General features: G+C 42.6%; 1 protein-coding gene across 2 annotated transcripts; it reads left to right on the forward strand.

The window, feature by feature from the left end:
• The first annotated feature begins 812 nt into the window (after window positions 1-812).
• Window positions 813-23374, forward strand: upf2 (UPF2 regulator of nonsense mediated mRNA decay). 2 transcript variants are annotated; one of them, XM_051391728.1, is made up of 21 exons: window positions 813-885; window positions 1821-2189; window positions 2635-3414; window positions 3508-3668; window positions 3788-3979; window positions 4067-4216; window positions 7161-7264; window positions 7431-7516; window positions 8479-8587; window positions 8796-8909; window positions 9774-9890; window positions 10089-10478; window positions 11047-11322; window positions 11482-11665; window positions 13868-14022; window positions 14806-14910; window positions 15192-15290; window positions 15715-15888; window positions 17240-17381; window positions 18024-18144; window positions 20806-23374. In XM_051391728.1, exons 1-21 carry the CDS (start codon window positions 854-856, stop codon window positions 20813-20815), a joined length of 3870 nt encoding a protein of 1289 aa, XP_051247688.1. In that variant the 5' UTR covers window positions 813-853; the 3' UTR covers window positions 20816-23374. The 2 variants fall into 2 exon arrangements, with proteins under 2 accessions (XP_051247688.1, XP_051247689.1); XM_051391729.1 differs by having other exon boundaries at window positions 20809-23374.
• The last annotated feature ends 1666 nt before the right edge of the window (window positions 23375-25040 follow it).

Below are 25040 nucleotides of genomic sequence, written 5' to 3' on the forward strand. Positions count from 1 at the left end.
AAGCTACAACAGTAACCCTTGTTCACAAACACACACAGAGTGGCTGTGCTGGGAGGACATTTCAGACGGATGAAGGAGTTGGAAAGAGCGTGTGTTTAAAAATACCTGTCGTCTCCTGAGGAAGGAAAATCTGAGAGCTGCTTTAAAACAACCCTCAAAATAAATATAAATTACATCAGTGGAGCAGCTCAGTTGTTTACTTTAAGTTACATTCGCCAATTTTGTTATAATAACCTCATATAGAAGTAAAAGTCAGTGGTGGAAGAATTATTCCCTTGTTTACTTATGTGAAAATATCAATACTACAATATAATAATGCCCCATTACACCTAAAAGTATTGCGTGGAAAAAGTCTAAGCAAAATGTATGTAAAGAATAAAAAATAAAAAGTATTTATAATGCAGAAAAATGACCCCTATTATTATTATTATATTATTATATACTTACTTCATACTCATATATCTCAGAGGTGAGTATAATTTTCATTTAATTTCATTAAATATAATTAAATGTGTTCAGAGTTTGTTGCTCTGCTCCCAAAGTGGCCAAATAAATAACAATAAATAACAATAAATAACAATAAATAAACAACAAACTTCAGCTGTCACAGGCAACTGTTGAATGAGTAGTCGCCGTAAGAGCTGCCTGTCGGTGTGACACAACTTTAACATACGAAAAAATAAAGTAACTCAGGGGTTCAATTATGATACAATAATGTTAAACTAAAGTCTGTATTTTTAAAAAAAATATATACATAACATAATATAACGCAATAATGTTATTTTCAGTAAGGCATAATTTGTGGACGCAACATGAGAGGGTCCTTCCGCGGTTCACACGGAAACCAACGCTAATGACCGATGTTTGTTTTGCTACAGTTAGCAGGTAAATCTTTTGATTTTACAACAATAATCACACCAAAACTACAATTACCGACCAGGGATTCACGTTGTACGTTATAATAACCCCGCACTGTGACGGGCTAACACTCCCTAACTGCCAGTTTAACGCTGTCACGACATTTGTTTACGTTTGTTTCCCCGTGGCCTAGCCTCAAACGCGCTAGCCACGCCAATGCTAACCCCGTTTTCGTGCTGGATTTTGTGTTTGAAACATCTCCGCATGTGTAAATACATTATAACTCCTTTTGGATGTGTTTTCAAATTAAAAATGTTTTGTTCTGCTGCTCTAAAATATATTTTTTAAGCCGTTTATTGAAGTTGCTGCTGCGTTACCGCGTCCAGGTAGCTGTAGTGGATGTGGGTTGGTGTCCTTGTTTGGAGGAAAATCTTGTTTTATTTTGTGTGAATTTATAAAAGATGTGTTAGTAAAATGTAAAGAAGTGTCAGTAGATAAACCAACATCAATAAAACTGACTGTTTCCGGCCACCAGCTTTGTTTTGGATTTTGGAAAAACAGCTGAAAATTGTTTAAAATGTTTTTTTTATTTTGCAAAAGACCCGAATATTTATTCATACAGGTGGTTCAAAGAGTCTTTAATTCAATTCAGTTTTATTTGTATAGCGCCAATTCATAACAGAAGTTATCTCAGGACACTTTTCAAACATTAATTACAGAGACCCAACAGTACCACCATGAGCAAGACCTTGGCTCTAGGTGGGTGGTCGTCTGTCTCAACCAGTTGGGGTGAGAGAGAGAGAGACAGACAGACAGACAGGTGCACAGCAACAACAGTATTGGCAATGGAAATCTAGCAGGACCATGGCAGGAGGCTCCACCGGGCTCTTTAAGGATTCTGGGAATACCTTCAGAGCAGCTTTAAATGTTTAAAACAATGTCTTTCTGCTGTCTCTCCTCAGTATGCCTGCTGAACGCAAGCGCTCAGTAAACATGGACGAGAAAGACGTTTGCTCCTTCGCCAACAAGGAAAAAGAGAAGGACCGAGATGGCGAGAGGAGACCGGCGTCTGCCCGCGACAAGGCGAAGGACGAGGCCAAAATGAGCGGTAAAAAGGACGGCGGCAAGGAGGAGAAGAGAAAGCGCCTGGAGGAGGAGAAGAAGAAGAAGGAGGAAAAGGAGCGCAGGAAGAAGGAGGAGGAAAAACAGAAGGCGGAGGAGGAACAGAAGAAGAAGGAGGAGGAGGAGAAGAGACAGCAGGAGGAGGAGGAGAGGAAGCTGCAAGAGGAGGAGGCCAAAAGACAGCGCGAGGAGGAGGCAGCTCTCCTGAAGTAAGTGACGGCGAACTAATAAAAATCTCATAAAAACTCATAATCCAATCGTCACGTTTGGGAGTTTTTGTCAGCATCAAGGTCATCCAGTCCGTTTCCATGGTAACTGTGCCAACAGGAGCCGCTAATGGATAATTCAGCATTACCTTGCATGGTGCAGAATTTTAAATCAGACACTTTCTGCAGTCATCTGTGGACATGAATGCAAAAAAAAAATAATGTATTAAACTTTTATAGAGTTATGTATAGAACAACTCACGTGTGAATTGAACTTACTCTAAAAAATAGAGATATAGATAACCATATGTGACAAGAGTGGCCAAAAAACCTGTAAATGAATGGAGCGAAAACTGAACAAGAAAAGTCTGGTCACAGTTAAAGGCCAGTGTACCAATTATGTGACATGAATGCCTTGATTTCATCCGTTTTTACCTAATCTCTGCAGGGAGAAGGAGGAGGGGCATCAGCTGCACCAGGAGGCCTGGGAGCGCCACCAGTGCAGGAAGGAGCTCCGCAGCAAGAACCAGAACGCCCAAGAGGGTCGGCCCGAAGAGGCCTTCTTCAGCCGACTGGACTCCAGCCTTAAAAAGAACACCGCCTTTGTCAAGAAGCTGCGTACGCTCACCGAACAGCAGCGGGACTCGCTCTCCAACGACTTTGGCTCGCTGAACCTCAGCAAGTACATCGGCGAGGCCGTGAGCTCCGTCGTGGAGGCCAAGCTGAAGATCTCTGACGTCGGCTGCGCTGTCCATCTGTGCTCCCTCTTCCACCAGCGGTACGCCGAGTTTGCTCCGTTGCTCTTACAGGCGTGGAAGAAGCACTTTGAAGCGAGGAAGGAGGAAAAGGCGCCCAACGTGAGCAAGCTGCGCACAGACCTGCGCTTCATCGCCGAGCTCACCATCGTCGGCCTCTTCACAGACAAAGAGGGCCTCTCGCTCATTTACGAGCAGCTGAAGAACATTATCGGGACCGACCGGGAGACGCACACTCACGTGTCAGTGGTGATCAGCTTCTGTAAGCACTGTGGGGACGACATCGCCGGTCTGGTGCCCCGCAAGGTGAAACTGGCGGCTGAGAAGTTCGGCTTGACCTTCCCTCCGAGCGAGATAATCAGCACGGAGAAACAGCAGCCCTTCCAGAACCTCCTCCGGGAGTACTTCACATCACTCACCAAACACCTGAAGAAGGACCACCGGGAGCTGCAGAACACTGAGAGGCAGAACAGGTCAGAGCTTCCCCCCCGCCCATAAAGGAAAGTGCCTCTTGGTCTTGTTGTTGTTCACTATGATAAAACCTCGTTATGTTTTCTCCTCTTCAGGCGTATCCTACATTCCAAAGGGGAGCTGAGTGAAGACAGGCACAAGCAGTATGAAGAGTTTGCCACTTCCTACCAGAAGCTGCTGGCCAACACTCAGTCCCTGGCTGATCTGCTCGATGAAAACATGCCAGAGCTGCCTCAGGACAAGACTGTGCAGGAGGGTGTGTGGCCTTTCTTTTCCCACAATTATAGTCAATTAAAAATCTAAGATGTTTGTTTTTATTCTAGGTGACTGCGTCTTTTATCATTTTGTATATAACGATGGTTTCTCCCTCCTCAGAGCACGGCCCCGGCATTGATATCTTCACCCCTGGTAAGCCTGGAGAGTACGACCTGGAGGGAGGGATCTGGGAAGACGAGGACGCTCGTAACTTCTATGAGAACTTGGTGGACCTGAAGGCCTTCGTCCCCGCCATCCTCTTCAAGGACAACGAGAAGAGCGGCCAGGGCAAAGACAAGGACGACGCCAAAGGTATGTTTAATAAATCCACAGACGGATGAAGAAGGAGATTCACAGCGAGTTTTATTCTGACCGTGTTGCCGTTGCTGTCTGGTTCAGATGGCAGAGAGGGGAGGGACGCTGCCAGCACCACAGAGGAACTGGAGCTGGAGCTCGAGGCTCTTGACATCGCAGATGAACCTCTTGAACTGGAGGGAGCGGACGAGGCAGAAAACGAAGAACTGGCCAAAAAACTGCTGGATGAGCAAGGTAAACACGAGCCTCCATACTTAAATGTGATGTCTGTGACAGAACTGTTACATAAACGTCAGTCCAAGCAATATTTCTAACAGGACTCAACTCTAAAGAAAATACTATCACATTAACAGTACAGGGTTAAATATCTACAGAGAGATTAGATGCACCTCTTGTTTTCCTTAAGACCAGGACCACAAAACGCTGAATGAACCAATTTTAAGTCGTCGTACAGATTCTTCTCATGTCAGGTCAGCCTAAAAGTAATCAGAATAATAATAATCAGCCCTCCCTACCTTTTTATATTTTTTTGCTTTCAACAGCATAAATTAAGCAAAAAATAACATGAGAGTCCCAATTTTATGTCTTCTATGCGTATACACTCTGAGAGAAGCAGGTTACATGTCCCTTACACTTATTTTTAAAAGTTTCAGTGGCAAAACATGTTTTTGATATTGTTCCCTGTCGTATGATGACGATTTGGCCACCTGATGATTGTTTTAAGACAGATTCGAAAAATTGTGAACTGATACCTTTGAACAGAAAGATGAAGCCAAGAGGATCCCTCATACCAGAGCTGTAGACTTGCGACTTGACTTGTGACTTGAAAGCAGATAGCTGTGGAGACATGACTTTGTGACCCGTAACTGTTGACAGATGCTCTCCTGAATGTAGTTTCCCCTTTTAAAGTTGAGCCAAACTGTCATTAATAATTAATAACTTCACCAGGATGCACACCCACGTCTCCAGGAGGAAAATTTAAAGTTTGCTGACTTCCTGTCACTTTCTGCCATGTTACCTTTAAGTTATAGCAAGTACACATCTTATAACAAAATATATATGAGTTAGTAGTTTTTAGACCTTTTATTACGGAAATGTAACATTTTATACGTTTAATTGCATCCTAACTAATTTCAATGCCTGCCACAGAACTAATTTACAGATTCTGATACTGCACTACAAAAATTAAACAGAGCAGATAGTATTTATTTATTTATTATATTCTATCATATTATATTACACTATATTACATTATATTCTATTATATTACAATACATATATATAGTTTTTTAGACAAATGTTCATATTCAGTGTCCATGTTTGTTAAGCCGATTAGTGCTCAGTGGTCAGCTGCTGTTCTCCTTCAGCTTCTGAAACTGACAGAAGACTTGCCGGAGGAAGACCTCGTCGTGGCAGAACATCTCTTCCTGAGCTTTTGAATCTTCTTTTGGAGAGCCTCTATGACCTCAATGGCTTCCAGTTCGAGCTCCTCTGATTGGATCCTCAATACCGTTTCCACGTCCAGTGTCCGAGTGAGCCTTGCGATATCTTCAGTGAGAGTCACGTGCTTCTTCTCTTGTTCTTTCAGCCGCTCAGTGAGCAGCTGGCTTTTAACCGAAAGCTCGTCAGTGAGCATTTTGGCCTCTTCCAGCCTTTGGTAGAGTGCTCTGGCGATGTTAATGCCCACCATTTTGCTCCTCTCGGCCTCCTCCCTCAGATTCTTTTCTTTGCGGAGCTCTTGGTTGAACTCCTCACAAATGACCTCCTCCCGTTCAAAGTTGTTGAGGGTTGCAGTCTCCGCCCGGTCCCTTGAGTCCATTTCTTGTTGGAGTACTTGGTGCAGCTCCAGGATCTCATAGTGAAGAAGATCCTTTTGAGATTTCTCTGATTTGAGCTCAGCCGAAAGCAGCTGGCTCTCGGCTTCTGAGACCTTCTGCAGTTCTTCCAGTTTGAGGATAAGAGTGTCAGCGATATCCACAGCCTCCAGCTTTTGTGTCTCCGCCTGCATCCTCGAGCTTTGTTCAGTCTTGAGCTGCTGGTTTAGATCCTCCAGCTCTTCTGTGGCCATGGTGAGCTCCACGAGGAGCATCTGCTTTTCAGTTTTATGCCTCCCTTTTTCCTCGCGGAGCTGCTGAAGAAGTTCCTCCACTGTGAAGGGGCAGGCCACCTTGTTGGCTTCAATTTCCTGAAGCTTATTCTTGAGCTCCTGATTTTCGAGGAGCGTGGCCTCCTGGTTCTTCCTCTCAGCCGAGATCAGAGCGCTGTTTTTACTTTTAAGCTGCCGATTCTCCAGCTGAAGGGCCTCGATTTCTTGGGACATGACCTTGATCTCTCCCTGAAAGATGGTACAGAGGTCTGTGTTTAGATGTTGGGCTCTCAGTCTCTCCATCTGTGACGTCTGTGATGATGCCTCGTGAAAACGCTGCCGTCTGATAACTCACAATGTGAAAGTGTATCCGTAAAGACTCGTGGTTTTCCTACTCGAAAGTCATACAAGTGAGCTGGACGGCTTTTTACCTAACTCTCGTAGAGTTCCGGAATGTTATATCATAAAGCATAGGAACGCGTGACCTCATAGAATTCTAGAATGTCACTACGGCTGCACTCAGATCAGCTCTGTGACAGGACGTTTTTTTTTTTTTATTATTATTTTTCTTTTGACAGTTCTGACATGATATTAAGGTTGTTTTACAAAAAATAAATAAATAAAAATAAACACGTAAGGGAAAGAAAACAGGTTTGAATGTTGTCAGTGCCATGCTAATATTACCAAGGATCCAGAAACAGGATAATTCATTTCATAGTCGAATAACATATTAAATAATATAAAATACAGACCCCAACAAATGTCACATCATCACAATTTTAAACTTATAATTGTTAAAAATGACCATTCCCACTCATTGTTGTGCAGCCCTAATATCGATATATAAATATGTATGTGGGATGTGTCACTAATACTTAAACTACTACTTCCAAATTAATTAAATAGTTAATTAAGGACAAGGTGCATTTGTAATGTTGGAAAAAGCAAAGTACTGAGCTGGAAATTAGAGACAGTTCAGTTCTTACATTTATTCTGCTTTGAGCTTCTTCATTGTCTTTAAACTCTTTATTGTGTTTTTTTGCAGTTTTATTTTAAGTAAATCGTTATAAACCTTTATTTTTTTACTTGTAGAACAAGAGGATGAAGAGGCCAACACAGGGTCCCACTTGAAGCTAATCGTGGACGCCTTCATTCAGCAGCTCCCCAACTGCGTCAACAGAGACCTCATAGACAAGGTGATGAGAAACAAACAAGAATGACTACATTTGCCTGGCTTTGTGTTTATGACTTGATATGATTTATGCATGTTTCCACCTGCTAGATGATTACAAATGAGCAGCATGGCAGGTTGCTGACAAGTAAAGAACTTTACATTTATAAGCGATGTGTTGACTCCTGCAGGCCGCCATGGACTTCTGCATGAACATGAACACCAAATCGAACAGGAGGAAGCTTGTTCGAGCCCTTTTCACTGTCCCCAGGCAGAGGTATCAATTCACATTTTATATTATATTAACAATGGATCAGGTGACACTGCAGTGCTCCCGGTTTTAGCCTCTTTCAGCTCTTTGTTTTGATAAATCTGCTGTACACTACCTGCCAAGAACCAAAGAGCAGACAAAGTTAGAGACTAGCTGGTGAACTTAATGGAGCATTTAGCAGCTAAAGAGCTAAATATTTCCCTTAGGAGTTGATAGAGCCCAAAAACAGAGCTAAAAGAGAGTGAATATTGGATTTACATTCATCCAGTGGACACGAACACAACTCTGAATGATTATGTTGCTCTGTGTTTATAGCAGAACTGTCTTCAAATGGGTAAATGTTCATCAATGCAGCTTTTTCTTTTAACTTAAAGTGTAAAGGTTTGTCTACACAGGAGGCGTCTCAGCTTACACCGGCTGCGTAACGTTACCCGTGTGACAGCAACCCGCTTCTATGTGTGCTTCAAGTCTGTTGTCACACTTAAGGCGTGTAACTTCAGTGTAAAGTCAATAGTGTGACTGCATCCTGTATATATGTATATGTATGTATCCTGCATCCTGTGTAGACACAGTGTAAAGCTGGCAGCAGTCTACATTTTTATTATTGTCGACAAACTCCATTAGTCTGTCTATACAATACTTTCTGACTTCTCTACACAGTCTGTGGCTCTTGTATATATTTCTGAGTAATTTACTAAAACAGCTGAATACTGTAGTTTTTAGTGCATTTGTTGGGGACTATTTTCAGTGGCGGATTAATCCACATTTGGTGCTCTAGCGAGTATTTATTTGGGGCAGGAGAAAGGTGTATGTGGGATTGAGTCAAAAGAAACTAGTGATTTATGGGATATAGTGACACTAAGGAAAATATAGAAGCCTTATCCTATACCGTTACACACCACCAGAGGGTGCTATCACCACAATTAATGCTTTGAAGATGAGCCAACTGACTCTGTCTCCTCTTGCAGGTTGGATCTTCTGCCCTTCTACTCTCGCCTGGTGGCAACTCTTCACCCCTGCATGTCAGACGTGGCTGAGGACCTGTGCTCCATGCTGAAGGGAGACTTCAGGTTTCACGTAGGTCTTCTGTTGTTGTTCGATAAAACCAATTTGGGTTTGACGACATATATACATGTGGCATGAACAGACACATACACAGTTAGGACTCTGGTGATTCTTTATTTTGTCTCTATGTTTTTAAATCAAACTGTGTCTCTATTTTCTGCAGATGAATGAATTACATCTCTTTTTTGATAATTTTGTTATGCTGATGTTTGTGCTGTAGATTCGGAAGAAGGACCAGATCAACATCGAGACGAAAAATAAAACCGTCAGATTCATCGGGGAGCTGGCCAAGTTCAAGATGTTCTCAAAGACAGACACGCTCCACTGTCTGAAGGTGGGCGAGAGAGAGGCTTCGTTATCTCCAAGCTGATCGGTGTGAATGTTTTAACAGGAAAAGTCTGTGTGTGTTTGGTTTCCTGATATAATGCACACAAACCTGGAACTCAATCCCAGGGATTTACATTTGACCGTAGATTAGAAGATAAACTTCTAGTTTGTGTTGCCTCACAATTTGAATACGAGTACAGACTCCTCTCTATATTTGATAATTTAACACCTGGAAACCTGACACTTTATGATAAGAGGTAAATGCAAGTGGTAATGTTGCACTGACTTTACTGCCTTATCTTGGATTGACGTTTGATTCTAGCGTCTGTTTAGGGGGTTAGCTGAAAGTAAAAATAGTAATAAAGTAAAGATTTGCAAGAATAATTTGCACAGCAGGTGCCGTTGGTTTTTAAAACCCTGACTAGTGTCTGCAGTGTTCTGCTCAGGCTGTGTATAGCCCAATCTTCGCCACCATTAACAGAGGGAAACCTGCATACAGGCTGACTGAGAGCTGCTGCCTGTTTAGTGTATTGGTATGAAAACACATCAATGAGGGGCTGTACAGAGATTATTAGAGAAAATAGAGAGGAAAATTGTACTTTCTTGTGAGATTTATTCGATAATAAAGATAATTATTATTATTTTTCTATCAAAAAGAAAGTTTTCATGGGTCATAAAGGTGCTTTTTTCCTTAAGCAGAGGACAAGAATGGTGTCTCTGTGTTTTGAGAAGGAGAACAGATGTGGATCTTTTGAGGGATTATCTTCTGTCATAACAGAAAGCACTGGTAGATTTTAGTAACCTGAAACTATTAACAGGTGGGCGGGGGGGCATAAATAGTATTTAACATTGTGTGTTTGTTGCCCAACAGATGCTGCTGTCTGATTTCACCCATCACCATATCGAGATGGCCTGCACACTGCTGGAGACCTGCGGCCGCTTCCTCTTCAGATCCCCCGACTCTCACCTGCGTACCAGCGTCTTGCTGGTTAGTACACATCATCGTCATCATCATCATCAGAGTAGATCGTCTGGGTTAAAGCGAAAATAGAGCTAATAGGGAAAATGTTCCCATCCATCCAGTATCAGTCTGTCTATACTTAATAGTAACACTGAAAGGACACATTAAAAGTTCAGTTTAAGTTGTTGTGTTAATGTAAACAGCTGAATCCTGTCTGCGTTCCAGGAGCAAATGATGCGTAAAAAGCAGGCCCAGCATCTGGACGCCCGCTACGTGACGATGGTGGAGAACGCCTACTACTACTGCAACCCCCCGCCCGTGGAGAAGACAGTGAAGAAGAAGAGGCCGCCGCTGCAGGAGTACATCCGCAAGCTGCTCTACAAGGACCTGTCCAAGGTCACCACTGAGAAGGTGCTGAGGCAGATGCGCAAGCTGCCCTGGCAGGACCCCGAGGTCAAGAGCTACCTGATCTGCTGCATGGTCAACATCTGGAACGTCAAGTACAACAGCATCCACTGCGTGGCCAACCTGCTGGCCGGGCTGGTGGCCTACCAGGAGGACGTGGGCATCCATGTGGTGGACGGAGTGCTGGAGGACATCCGGCTGGGCATGGAGGTAAGGCGAGAAAGGAAGATTTATGGCTGGAATCTGATGTAGTAATACTTACTGACAATAGACAATGAGTGGAGAGCTACAGTAAGAGGACCGGAAGACAGATAAAAACCAGTTGCTAATCTTGATTGACATACTGCACAGTTGGCTGTTGTTACTGTCAGTCGTGTGAAGGTCAGTTACATGTTGCAGGAAACGTAAGAATCCTGAGCTGAAGTGGTTTTGCAACACTTCAAACTCTGACAGCAACGAGAGGCAACGTGCAGAAACAATGCTTAACATTCTCACATCTGCCTCCTAACTGACCCCAACTGATCACTTCAACCAACCAGGGTTCATGTTGCTTTCTTGTTATTTTTGAACTGGTATAATTCATTATAATGCTATATTATAAATCTCCAGTGACACCAGATTATTTTAATCTGCAGTTAATCTGGAGACTTTCTTGAGCAAATGAATAAAAGTCTAAAAGTCTCTGCTTAAATGTCCATTACTGTTTCTTAAACCCACAAAATACTGTCTGGCTACTTTTACTTAGCATCTAAATCCTTCCACTGCTGTCCGTCCTCAGGTCAACCAGCCCAAGTTCAACCAGCGGCGGATCAGCAGCGCCAAGTTCCTGGGCGAGCTCTACAACTACCGCATGGTGGAGTCGGCTGTCATTTTCCGTACGCTCTTCTCGTTCATCTCCTTCGGGATCAATCAGGACGGCAGCCCCAGCTCGCTGGACCCCCCGGAACACCTGTTCCGCATCCGCCTGGTGTGCACCTTGCTCGACACCTGCGGCCAGTACTTCGACCGCGGCTCCAGCAAGAGGAAGCTGGACTGTTTCCTCATCTACTTCCAGGTACGTCTGCGTTTTGTGCGTTTGTAAAAGTGCTTATCAACATTATTCAGTCTTTAATATCTGTCAAATAAAGACAAATTACTAGACAATATCTATATGCTGCATATTTCTGGTCAAATAAAGGTTCAGTAAATATAATTTTTTTGTGTGTGTCTGTAGCGGTACATCTGGTGGAAGAAGACCACTGACGTTTGGACCAAGGACCACCCGTTCCCCATCGACATCGATTACATGATCAGCGACACCCTGGAGCTGCTACGGCCCAAGATGAGGCTCAGCTGCTCCCTGGAGGAGGCCACGAAGCAGGTCACCGACCTGGAGAGGGAGGTGCTCGTCAAACTGGGTACGGGTGACACAATGCGCAAATATCTAAAAATGACCGTGAGAGGCAGCGGTCTATATCCGGATGTTTGCACGGCGGCCGGTTGAGCCGGTTGAGCCGCTCTCTGTCGCCCCGGCCGAGCAGCATTCCCCGGCGTGTAGGAGGAAGATGGTGCTGCTCTTCACTCATCACTTTTTCTTGTTTAGACAGGTTTACTTCAGCGAAACACTCGCATACCTAACGTACACAGTCACTGAACGGGCTCAGAGCTTTTAGGAATGATAATTGTGAATTAAATGAATGACGTCCTTTGCAGAGTTTCTCTCTGCATATAGTTAATTATAGATGTCTCACCCAAATAGTGTAATGCATCTGATTGTGTCACTAAAACAATTATTTGATTGACTATTGGATAATGATTTAATCACTTATGTTATTCTCAATGAGATGATTTTCTGGTTCCAGCTCGTCAAATGTCAGGATCTGCTCATTTTTCTTATTTTAAATAATTATAAACTGAATATTTTGGGGTTTTGGGCTGACAAACGATGTGATTTTCGGGCGTTACTTTGGCCTTGTGATGGACATTTTACTCTATTTTCTTCCATTTTAAAGACCAAATGATTAGTCAAGAAAATAATTTGATATTTGATAGAATACTTGATCTGAAAATGGTCATTATTTTGCAGCCCTAGTCCCCCCCTTTCATTCAACTAAAGTACTCAACCTTAAAAATGTGAGCTCTGCTGTTGGTGGGTGCAGTACATTTTAAAATTCATTGAGGTTTAAGATATTTGAGTCATAAAGCATAGTCCTTCTTGGAGTCACAACTGAGTCAAATCTTAGCAAGCAAACATGAAACACATCATTCAAATTACAAGAAATGTATTTATTTACATTTACTGAGTCAGAAGGAAGGTCACTGTGTTATAACCTGAATTATACTTAGATCTGAGCTCTGCTGCACCGTGTTAATTTAGCAAAGAAAAAGAGAAGGAAGAGGATGTCGAGCGAGAGAAGGGGGAAGAAGGGGGAAGAAGGAAACGTCTGTTGTAGCAGGTGTATCTCAGGCTGATGGCAGCGCAGTAACACTGGCTTTGTCTAACAGTTTCAAGGTGTTCACTTGGAATGTGCGGAGAAAAAATGTAAACAGCAGCTCCACCCTCAGAGGGAGTCGCACCGTGTGACTAACTGGAGGCCGTGGCAGTGAAATGACCAAAATAACCATGTAAAAATATATCAGGAGTGAATGAATAATCCATTAATAATGCTCATACATCAACCTCATAGCTTGTTGAGGTGGAGCGTGTTTGAACTACAGTTTGAGATCCCAACCTAGAGGTCAGGCTCCTCCAAAGGGTCACAAGATAAATCTGAGGGGTCGTCGGGCGATTAATGGGGGAGAAAAGAAGGAAAAACAAAGATCTGATGGTCAAATCTGGATTCAGTGTTTGGATTATTCTCTAATCTTTGCTTTTTTGTGGAATATTAGAGAGTTAGACCTCATTGTGCCTCAAAAAGTTATTTAAATTAAACCATCTCAGGAGTTTAGGTGGGACTGATAACAACTCTGAAACGTGACAAAGAACCTCAAGTAGACAATGTTTCTACTTCAAAGTCACAGCTACAATAAACTGTATTTTTAAGTTTGTTGTATGTTTTTATGTCAAATAATTTGCATAAAATGAAAACACTGAAGTACAAAGACCTCATAACCTTATGTAAGTACATTACCTGAATGTACATTCTACTGCTTGTGGTTATGTGTGTGTGTGTGTGTGGGATAGAAAGTGATTGATGAGGCTGATGGGGGGGCCCCTTAAGCTAAACAGTGCTGCCATTGTTTCACCTTTCATACTTTAACCAGGATCAGACATTCCTGAGTCCCCGAGTCACACAGAACCTGATCTCCAGCTTCGAGCCGCCTGCCTGACTTCATTTCTTTACTGTCGTCACGTAATTAAACCCGTAAATAGACTCCGTGATTGGTTGCACTGATCATTCAGATAACACACTAATGAAACAATGATTCCTTCCTGAATATTTGCTCTATTATCTGAGTGAAGCTCTTCTTCGTTGGGCTTGGCTCGGAGGTATTTATGTTTCCATCGCGTGTCTTACAGATTACCTTTTCCTGGTTTTCTCGATTTAAAAAAAAAAAAAAAAGAGCTTGAACTTCCTCATCTCGTGTGTTCACATGTCGCGCTGTGTGTTTTCACAAAGGTCTGGCCATGGAGAAGGACGGCCGCTCCAGCGCCATGAGCGAAGGCGAAGGCCTCGACGAGGAAGATGACGACGGCGACGACGACGAGGAGGGAGGCGCCGAGACCGAGGAGCAGTCGGGCAACGAGAGTGAAATGAACGAACAGGAAGAGGATGTGAGTTTGTTGTTGGTGACCTAACCGTCCAAAACCTCATCCCGTTTGTCCGCTCACCTCTCTGTGCTTCCTCGACGTTCTTGTTGGGACGGAGAAACTCCTTGAACTGTATTTACAGCGTCATTGGTAAATAAAGGCGGGGACACATTTTAGGCTGATGATGAATCTGGATTGTGACGACTGATTCAGACTGAGTCCTGGAATACCTGGAAGTTTAGAGACTAGTCTTCCATTCATGGAAACACCTGGAAGTTGATTAAAATCCTGGAAATAATCTATTTTAATCTGTAAATTAAAATACGGTTGTATTTTAGCCTGTGTTTTGTAACACAGGTGTTACCAATTCAGGTTACGTTGCATTCAGGTCAAACAGAGTCAGTCGGCATGTTGGCATCACTGGCAAAGGCTCTGCTACACGAAATGGAACAAAGCCTTCCTTTACCCTACAGTTTCCTCTTTACTGTATCTCTCTGCCAGTAAGGTTAAAAGCTTCATAAAAGCTAATTTCCTCTTCTGAAAAGGTACGTTGGTGTTCTTTTGGGTTGAGATTATTTTGTCACAGTACAGTTGTGATGAAGAGCCAAACTCACCAGCTTATGTTATGTTAATCTCGACTATTAATGTCCATAATTATTTCTTTGAGAAGAGTTTCTAATCTTATATCTCTGTCTGCGATAAGGCAGGAGGCGGACCCTTTAAATTAGCCCAGAATCATATATTCATTAATCGTACTGGTTGAATTCCCTGTCAGTTAACAAGTTTTTGTTTGTTTTTTTTCCACAGGAAGGGTCTGAGAACGAAGAAGAGGAGAGGGAGGAAGAGGAAGAGGAGAATACCGACTATCTGACCGACTCCAACAAAGAAAACGAGACGGACGAGGAGAACAATGTAAGATTGAAGAGGCGTAGATAAGAGCTACTCGGTGATAAACCTATAAATCTGTACAGAAAAGCCTTCCCATAAGTTCTGTAATCATGAGTGCAGGATGAGTGATGGGGGATGTCGACACTTTGGAGCACACTATCATTAACCAGCCCCCTCCCTCCTAAACTTGGCTGCAAGTTAGCCAAGTTTAGCTTCAAGAAAACACAGATTTCATGATAACACAGGGGGTGTTGTTTTAAAAGATTTGTGCGTTCTGTCGAGTTAATTTTGCTGCCTGTACGCAGGAGGTCACCATCCGCGGCGGTGGACTGAAGCACGTGGCCTGTGCAGAGGACGAGGACTTCATTCAGGCTCTGGATAAGATGATGTTGGAGAACCTGCAGGTATGGAAATGTTAAATCAACAGTCAGGCGGCCTTATGTACATTGAGACAGGTTTTGCTTGGTTGAATCATTCGTCCTGTTCATACTGGCCCGATCCCTTTTAATATCAGTGCAATATTTTGTGCAAAAATATAGTAAATAAAAGTTCATTTTAGGCTCATATGAAGTTTTAGCAGCAAATAAACTGGATATCTTTCAAAGTTTTAATATAAAATTCCACCTTTGTGTTTCCCTGTTGAGCCGCAGTGGACAGATAGTGACAAAAAGAGGGAATTTTGTACTAAAAAGACTTTAAACTTTGGAAGATATCTTCATTAGCAAGGCATCTTTGCTTTGCTGTTCACCACTAGAGTCACAATGGTCACATTTGTGGGGGGTTGAACGAAGACAGCCTCCCTGACTTGTGTGTGTTTTGTCACCGCAGCAGCGTAGCGGCGAGACGGTGAAGGTGCACCAGCTGGACGTGGCCATCCCGCTGCAGCTGAAGAGTCAGCTGAAGAAGGGAGGCTCGGGACAGTCGTGCATCGGGGAGGGAGACACCGACATCTCCGACACCATGCAGTTCGTCATGCTGACGCGCAAGGGCAACAAGCAGCAGGTAAAAGCAGCTGTAGAAAGACATCCACACACTCCTAACCGACTGTAGCAACGCAACGTGTCCTGCTTTGGGACTGGGACTTGTCAAATATATATGTAGATAGATATCTGATCATCTGCAGTCCAGAGTAGCTTATCGGACATTTTCTCAATTAGAAGCAGCTGATAAATGAAACCGTCTGAGTGAGAAACGGCACACGCTTTTTGGCAGCTGTTGTCGCTGCTAGTTTCTTTGATGTCAGGGCCTCGATGCGTGTCTTCCAGGTTGTTGTTTTGGCTGCCTAAATGAAGGCTTGATCACCCTTTTTTCCCCAGTAGATGAACAACATAAAGCAACACAAGACAACGTATTACAGTAAATCTACAGAGAACAAGTAACAGAGTGAAACAAAACAAGTTAGTAGAATAAGGGAGGAAGACAACAGACAAAAAGAGGGGGCACAAAATGTAAATAAAATGCTACATAAATACTTCTGTTGTCTTTCTTTCAAAAGTGTCCATAACTTATCACAACCGTCTGACTCAGTCCTCGAAGCGTTGAAGGCTCACCCACCCTTATAGTTTCACCGATTAGGGACCCAGAGACGTACCAACAGGAACCGGTCTGCGAGGATGGAGTTTTATAAACAGCGTATATAAAAGAGTGCACCAAACAAGACGTGATACACTCTCACTGCGTCGTGCAGAAACATCCCGCTGAATGAAATTCCCTCACACATTCGCCTCAGTCTCACTGAGCCCAGGAATAATATTGACTCTGGACTCGTAGCTCTGCGTGTGTGTGTGTTTAGGCGAGCTGCGGTGGGGGAATGTGTGGTTTGAGGGCAGAGGCTGGTTCTTTTGCTGTAAAGGGTGTGTCCGGCTTTCTCTGCCAGTTTGCCCGGAGGTTTAATGGAGCATTCAGTTTTTTCGGACTCTTGCTTAAAGGACAGCTGCTGCCAGACGAGATCAATAAATAAATAAATAAATAAATAGAAAATATGGAAGTCGGAGAGAACACAGGATGTCTTTGTAGGTGTGTGTGTGTGTGTGTGTGGATGGGAAGTGACATCGCTCTCTCTGTAAACACACACTGCCTTAAAGCATCCTCTGTGTGTGTGTGTGTGTGTGTGTGTGTGTGTGTGTGTGTGTGTGTGTGTGTGTGTGTGTGTGTGTGTGTGTGTGTGTGTGTGTACACCACCAGACTGGATTAAAAGTGAAAATGAATGGTTAAAATGTAAAAATAAAAATACACCTACCAGCTCGTCTAAAGCTCATTAATTAATCGAATCGGTAAAACCAAACCGTCTCCCTCCTCATGTGTGTTTGTTCTACGTCGGTCATGCTAATGTGTGCCTCTCCGGTTCCAACAGTACAAGATCCTGAACGTGCCGCTGTCGTCCCACCTGGCGGCGAACCACTTCAACCAGCAGCAGGCCGAACAGGAGGAGCGCATGCGGATGAAGAAACTCACGCTGGACATCAACGAGAGGCAGGAGCAGGAGGACTACCAGGGTACGGGCACGAGTCGCCATGACGACTGTACATGACCGGCTGATCCCAGAGCTGTGTTTAATTAGCTACCTGTTATCTCCTAACCTGACTGCGCCAGATGGTTTGTACTCTTACCAAAGTCAGTCGGGAGGAGAGTGAAGTCGTCGGTGAATTAATCCTCCCCAGTCCTGAGTTACCATCGTCTGCACTAACCTCTATATAAAATACTGTTTGTTTTCTGGGTTCAGCTTGAGAGGAGAAGCTAATTGACAGCATTAATGATATAATGTTCCTTTAGCCGACACTAACACTCTAACCCTAACCCTAACCCTACATTAGAATTCATAAACACTGACTCCTGCATGAGTTCGCAGCTTGTTTCTTCTGGCATTGCAGATGAATTAAGTCCATGAATCTGTTTCCTTTTTCCTTCCAAGAGCAGAGTCTGTTAGCGAACTTTACTGACTGATAACTGGACTCAAATAAGCGCCTTAATCAGATATTTTGGTCGGCTCAGGAAACTTTAACTAATCAAAAGTTTGTCCAATCAAAAACAGTCTTTAGTACATTTGTTTATTCATCTTTCTTTTACATTAATGTTCAATCTTTATGGTTTCCGTTGAGAAAATTAACCTCTTTTTTTTTTCCTCCTCTGTGTTACAGAGATGATGCAGTCCCTCGCTCAGCGTCCGGCTCCGGCCAACACCAACCGGGAGCGTCGGCCTCGCTACCAGCACCCGAAAGGCGCTCCCAACGCCGACCTCATCTTCAAGACCGGAGGAAGGTGAGACGTGAGCCGCGATCACTGAAGCCCCCCTGACACTCAAACAAAAACAAAAAAAACTCCCCACCCAGCTGAACGCGTTGGATCAGGGCTCATTACCATGTCCAATGTACTGACTCCGGCCTCGTTGGTATTCTCTCTAAACAGCGTGACAAAGGCGAGAAATGAAAGGCACGAGAAGCGAGACAGACAGGAGAGGCAAGACAGGAAAGACAAGCAGGAGAGACACCAAAGACATGTCCCAGAGTAGGCTAGAAGAGTTGAGGAGAACCTGTTTATATTTGTACTTTTAACTGATTCTGATTTTCAGGTACGAAAGAGTTCGAGTCAGATAACTTTTTCTGTAAAAAAAAAAACAACAAAAAAAAGAATATTTGGAAATAAAGATTACTTGAAGTTTATACTTTAACACCAACAGCACCTCGTGTGTCTTTCTTTGCTTCTGGAAAGTGGAACAATAGCACAACATGAACACTTTTTTGAGAGGATATTAATAATGCATACGTGGCATTGGGGCTGATGTCGTAATACCTCCGCTGTGAATCTTTATTGAAATGTGATGCTTTTATCGTAGGAAGATGTTTTTAAAGTTGTTGTTTTTGTTTTGTTTTTTTAATGTAGGAAGATATTAAAAATAAAGGGAGAACAGAGGCAGGAAAAGGGAGTTTAGGGATGAAGCAGAGCACAGATTTGCCTTCAGTAACAGTAATTATTCTTTATTATTTTCTTATTGTCATCAAATCTAATGAAAAGACCCAAACTAACACTGAATGTATCTACTAACAAAGTATTGTATCTTCTTCCTCTGTGCCGTAGAGCGCCACTGTTGTCCAAAAAACTATTAAAAACACATCAATGAGCCACACTGTTGCACTGGGTGACATCTTCCTTCATTACCACGAACACACAAACACACACACACACACACACACACACACACTCTGTAGTTTAAACTCACACAAACACTCACTAAAGAACCAAATGTGGATCCATCCGCCCGCTGAAAATAGTCCCCAACAAATGCTCCTCCTGTTTGTTTGATTTAGTAACTACAGATTTTGTTGACCGTACTTGAAACTACAGATGTGAAGGTTGAAGATATATACTGTGTTTACATTATTTTTGCTTTAATGTCAGTCAGGTTTAATTTAAAATAACTTTATTTATCCATTAGTAACTTTATTTGTGTTAAAGCATTCAGTGCAAACACGACACATAACCAGACAGACGGCAAACAAAGAGTAAACATACATAAAACTGCAATTTAAAATGTTTAGAAATTAAATTAATTAGCCAGTGTTAGCTTTGGTGCTTATCCTCATTTTTTAAATATTATTATATGTAAAGTTGTTATTTAAATACAGTAAAACATATATATGTAAATATAACAGAAGTAAATGGAGAAGAGAAGCGGGTCATTATGTTATTTTAATTTCATCCATAAAAACACATTTTTGGTTGGTTTTCCTCAGTTGAGTTAATAAACACACATTAAAGGTATAACCCTTAAAGCAGCTTATATATGTAAATATGTTTGTTGTTGCAGCCTCCACGTCAAACCAATAACAAACAGGTATTCAGAACTGAGTCTTGGTTGATTTGGCGCCATACACAGTTACCGCGGTAACGGCAAATGTCCGACAGAAGAGCAGCCGGTGTGTCTGTTTTTTAATAAAGTCACATTTCTGTGGCTGCTTGTTGTGTTTCCATCACTCGCTGCTGATATTTCAGTGTAAAAATCGTGTGGCTGCTTCACAATAAAAGCTTGCCTTGAGCTTTTATTGTGAAGCAGCAGCAGGAAGTGTTTGGTTAGCATTTGCAGTCACTTAAAGGTCCAGTGTGTAACATTTATCTATTGATCTATTGGCAGAAAATTGAATATAATATTAATAGGTATTTTTTATTAGTGTAGAATCACCTGAATATGGGAGTTGTTGTGTTTTTGTGTTACCTTTAAAATGAGATGTTTTTATCTGTAGGTTGCCTTCAACGGAGTCCGCCTTTTTGAGACACAGGTAGCCCAGAACGAACAAACCAAACTCTTGACCTTTTGTGTTTTCACAGCCACCGTAGTTCCTCCTCCACACGTCACAGCCTGGTGTTCAGTTAGTTGTAATCTGAAACTTCACCACTAGGTGCCACTAAATCGTACACCCTGGTCCTTTAATCCAGCTCTGATACAGCTGTAGAGCACTGAGCAATAAACAACCACAGTCTTTTACTAAACATAAACAAGGAGATTTTAAGCCTAAACCTGAACAAACCGATGTATAATATGTTTTTAAATGGGACTCACAAACATTGAAGCACCAAAACCTCGTCTCTACGCAGAGTTTGTTTGCTGTTTATCGCTAAAATAGACTCTTAGCTGTTAATTAAAGGTCCAGTGTGTAACATTTAGGAGGATCTATTGGCAGACATTAAATATAATATTAATAGATATGTTTTTATTAGTGTAAAATCAGCTGAAAATAAGAGTCGTTATGTTTTTATTATCTTCTACAGAGTCCGCCATGTTGAACCCAGAACAACCAAACTCTGGCTCTGGCTGTTCTTGTTTCACACCTTTTTTTAAGTTCTTAAGTTCAGACTGGTTTGAGGACTTAGAAGTGTCCCTGCTTGTTCACCACGTCTACAGTAAATGTCTGCTCTCTCCTCCAGGAGACGCTGATTGGAGTCTGGGCCCAGGCTGAACGAGCGAGCAAGAGAGCGAGCGAGCGAGCAAGAGAGCGAATGAACAAGCAAGAGAGTGAGAGAGCGAGAAAGAAGAAGATCGGAAGGGCGAAAACCGGTCTAAACAGGGAACGAGTCCTCCAGACGCCCACTGATGCCGGGACAGACCAAAACCCCCCCTGACCTGAACACACACTCTTACCCCACTGAGGGGGCCCCGAAGCCCGAGGAGGAGAGGCAAAACCGGGAGCTGGGGGTCAGGGGTCACGGGGGGTCGGAGAGATGGCTCTCTTTCTTTTTTGTCTGTTGCCTGAGATGACAAAAATCAAAAACACAAACACTGTCTGGATTCAGAGAACGAACTACACAGAACACCTAACCGGCCCGACTGACGGCGAGAACAGAGAGGAAGGCGGGAAGGACGCATCGCCTCCCGCTGACGGGGGGGAAACCCTGCGAGTGGACAACATTTACTTGAGACTAGCAAAAGCAAAATGGGGGCGGCAGGGGGGGTACGGATACTTTTGTTTTGGGGAACCGGGAACACGTCCGTTCGGGCTCCGAAAACCGCTGTCGAGGCGGCGCTGAGATGGAGACGAAGGGCGGGGGGACGGCGGGAGGTTCTAACACTTGTTCGTAAAACTGTTGCGATGCGGAGGAAACACGCGGAGGAATTACGAGGTTGGAAAAGTGTCTGACTGTGTGGCTGCTGTTGTTCTGGAGGCGTGTGTTGACTCAGAGTGGACTTTCTTTCTGGTTTGTGGTTCGTTGAGACGGTATGTTTCGCTGTCGTCGACCACCTCTCGACGCCATATGACAGTCGGATGACGGTTTATCTTACAAGGTTTGTAATTTAATAAGAATTTTCCAAGAAAGAAAGAATCTGTAATTTGGAGCCAATTATAGAGAAAATAGATGATTTTATAGAGACGGTTATTTGAGTTTTAAAGAAAAATGCCAAAACTTTGATACTTCTCCAATGTGATGGAATATATTATCTTTTATATTATAAGTTGAATCTCTTTTAGGTTTTTGACTGCTGGTCTGACAAAACAAGCAATGTAAAGACGTCACCTTGAGTTCTTCGATATCTTGATGGGCATTTTTGTCTTTTTGATCAAACGATTCTTAGAGAAAGTAATTAGTAATGAAACTAATCGTTAGTTTATCGAGCTGTTCCTTGAACACTGTCTCCATTTTCCTTATAATTATCACCAAATAACACGATCTTTTCCAGGAACTTTCCTGTAAATAAATAAAAAAACAATGATAGGAAACCAAAGCTGTGTTTCCGTCGAGTATCGCGTCTGAAAAGTTTGATGGAAACGGCAAACTTTGGCGGTTAATTTGTCAACGGGAGGCAGAAACACTGCGAATAAGTTGTGACGTAGTGAACGTTTAATACAGGAAACAAACAGAAATGTTATATTTCTAAAGTTTCCACTGACGCTCTTTTAATTACATCGCCTCTTTCAGACAGGAGAATTGGTTTGTTTGATAGAAACGAGCATTAATCGGCATTTTCTTTTGCTTAATTACTAAAAATTTGGTTAAAATGTGGGATTGATTTTGATGGAAACACGTTAGACGAAGCGTTTACCGGTTTAATATTAAAGGAATGGTTATACACTTATTTGCTATGTGGCGCTCTCATGTACGGTGAATATAAGACTATAGCCAGGAGCCAGCTTAGCTTAGCTTAGCACAAAGACTGTAAACGGTAGGAAACAGCTAGCGTTGCTCTGTTTTGAAGATAACAAAATCCACCCAGCAGCTCCTCTAAAGCTCACAGATTAGACGCTTTATATCCTGTTTGTTTAATACGAACAAAAAGTGTAATGTTAATTATTGAGCTTTAGAGGTGCTACTAGGTGCGTTTTTTAAAGAGCCATGCTAGCGGTTTCCCCCTGTTTCCAGTGTTTATGCTAAGCTAAGCTAACAGAATGGATATATACCGTTTTATAAGCCGAGCAACAAAGGGAACAAACGGTGAAATACCAGCCTGAATCAGCACACACCACCAGAACAAGAGTCTCATACCATCGGGACACTTTTTAAGGCATTCAGACTCCGGGGAAGATCTGTATTCGGGGACGGCGTCACGTGACCCCGATCCCTGATGGATACCTGAGTGTACATATTCTTTCACTTCCTCCAACTTCCTGTTGGTGTGTTGTTGTTGTTGTTGTTGGTTTTTTTTCGTTGGTTTTTCAGAATCAGACGTTTAGTTTTGACGATATTCAGCTTGCTTTGATTTGTGAAGTGTAACTGTTTTTTAATTTTATTTAGACAAATGGATAACCCGTGTGCCTGAGAGTCTTCCTTTTGACAGTGATATTTTAGATTCATTTGATCTGTTATCTGTAGATGGATAAATATACTCTGTATTCTGCTGCATGGGACCTTTTGGTGGCTCTAACTGAGTTTGTCTGTGTCTAGATTCACAAACTGTTGTTCTTTTCCTGCAAGCTAAAAAGAAGAAAGAAAAAAAACCTCCAAAGCTTACGTAGCTTTTGTGTCTCGGCTCTTGATGATCACAATAAATGTATGGAGATTATTGTCTGCCTCGGTCTGTGAAGCGAGGTTGTCGTGCGTTTGTGGCGTTTGTGTGTTTCCAGAGGGTGCGTCTGTTTGTCGAGGTCTAATTAGAAGGCAGCGCACACAAGTATTTCCTCATTTCCTGCCCAGTCGCTCCTCTAAACGCTGCATATGTAAAAGATTGCTTACTGTGGCTCAGTTTAGTTGAGTTAGGGGGGGAGGCCCCCTGTTGACCACCCACCTACCACCCTTTAAAGTTTCCATTAAAGGGTAAGTTCACATTTCTCAGGTTCTCTATGAAACTGTTTTTGCTTCCTGTTCATACCTGGACATCCTAATGCACCTCTACTAGAATAGTGGACGCAATTTACGGTCTGCAATCTGCAAAAGTGTATTTAAATGTTTATTTGAAGTAAATATTTTGTTTTATGCAGTCTGGATTGGATAAATAAAGTAGGAATCGTCCAAAGTTCAGTGCAAAATTCACCCAAAAAAAGGCTCCTACACTGCTTTTTTAAAAGTTTGAAGACACACTTAAAGGTCCAGTGTGTGTAGGATTTAGTGGTTTAGTTGCAACCCCTCGCCTCACCCTCTTGTTCCAAGCATGTAAGAAAAACTGCACAAAAGGCCCTATTGAGACTGGCCTTAGGCGGACTCCGTGGAAGATAAAAATGTCTAATTTTAAGTTAACAAAACACATTTTAATTATTATTTTCAAGTGATTACGCTCTAAAACTATAAATATATTCTATATCTGCCAATAGATCCTCCTAAATGTCACACACTGGACCTTTTTAAAGCTTCCCCTCCCCCCCAAAAAAAGGGATTTAGGGAATGAATGAACCTTGCTGACGAGCCATTTTCATACTGAGATCTAATCCGATGCAGCCACTCGAGATAAGGAACGCATTTTATTACCAGTTGTAAATGTGTTAAGAGACAGATCACATGTCGATACCAGGTGTAAACGGGGGCCTTTTGTTGGTTGGTGGTAATTCAGTTAAACGTAAATCAACTACAATAATGAATGAGCTGCTAACAGACATGAACCCCTCATTAAGAGACACAATGGTAAAGCAGAATGTCTGACACTCCCACAGATGCCTTTACACACACACACACACACACACACATATCGAGCAGCGCTCTTCAGGAAAGAAAGCGTCTGTGTTGAAGTCTTATGTAACCGTCTGCAGTCCAGACAGTTTGCTTCTGTGTTGCTGGTGTGCAACACACAAGTGGTCCAATGTGAAATATGTGGAAGGTCAGAAAAACATAAAAAAAATGTTCTAAAACCTCGTTATTAAAAACACGAGAGCTGAGAAAGACTTTTGGTTCCTGCTGGGTTGAACATTTAAAGGAGCTTTCTTCCTAACCTTCACCCAGTTTATAACACAGGGTTTCTGTTCAGGCAATAGTTAAATTAGACATTTTGGAGATTATGTTTATTCTTTCTGGCAGAGAGTTTGATTGAGATTGACACCACTCTCATGTCTGTTAGCTTAGCGTAGCATTAAGACTGGAAACCAGGAAACAGGTAGCCTGGCTCTGTATGAAACAGGGGCGTGTCCAGACTTTTTGGAGTGTGGTGCACTGATTTATGCAACTATGTCTCTCAGCTTTCCAGTTTATTCCCAATTTATGCACTTCCAACACTGTTTATGGACCCCTGTATGCAGTATTTC

This window comes from Dicentrarchus labrax, unplaced genomic scaffold (assembly GCF_905237075.1).
Source record: "Dicentrarchus labrax unplaced genomic scaffold, dlabrax2021, whole genome shotgun sequence".
NCBI classification, from domain to species: Eukaryota; Metazoa; Chordata; class Actinopteri; family Moronidae; genus Dicentrarchus; species Dicentrarchus labrax.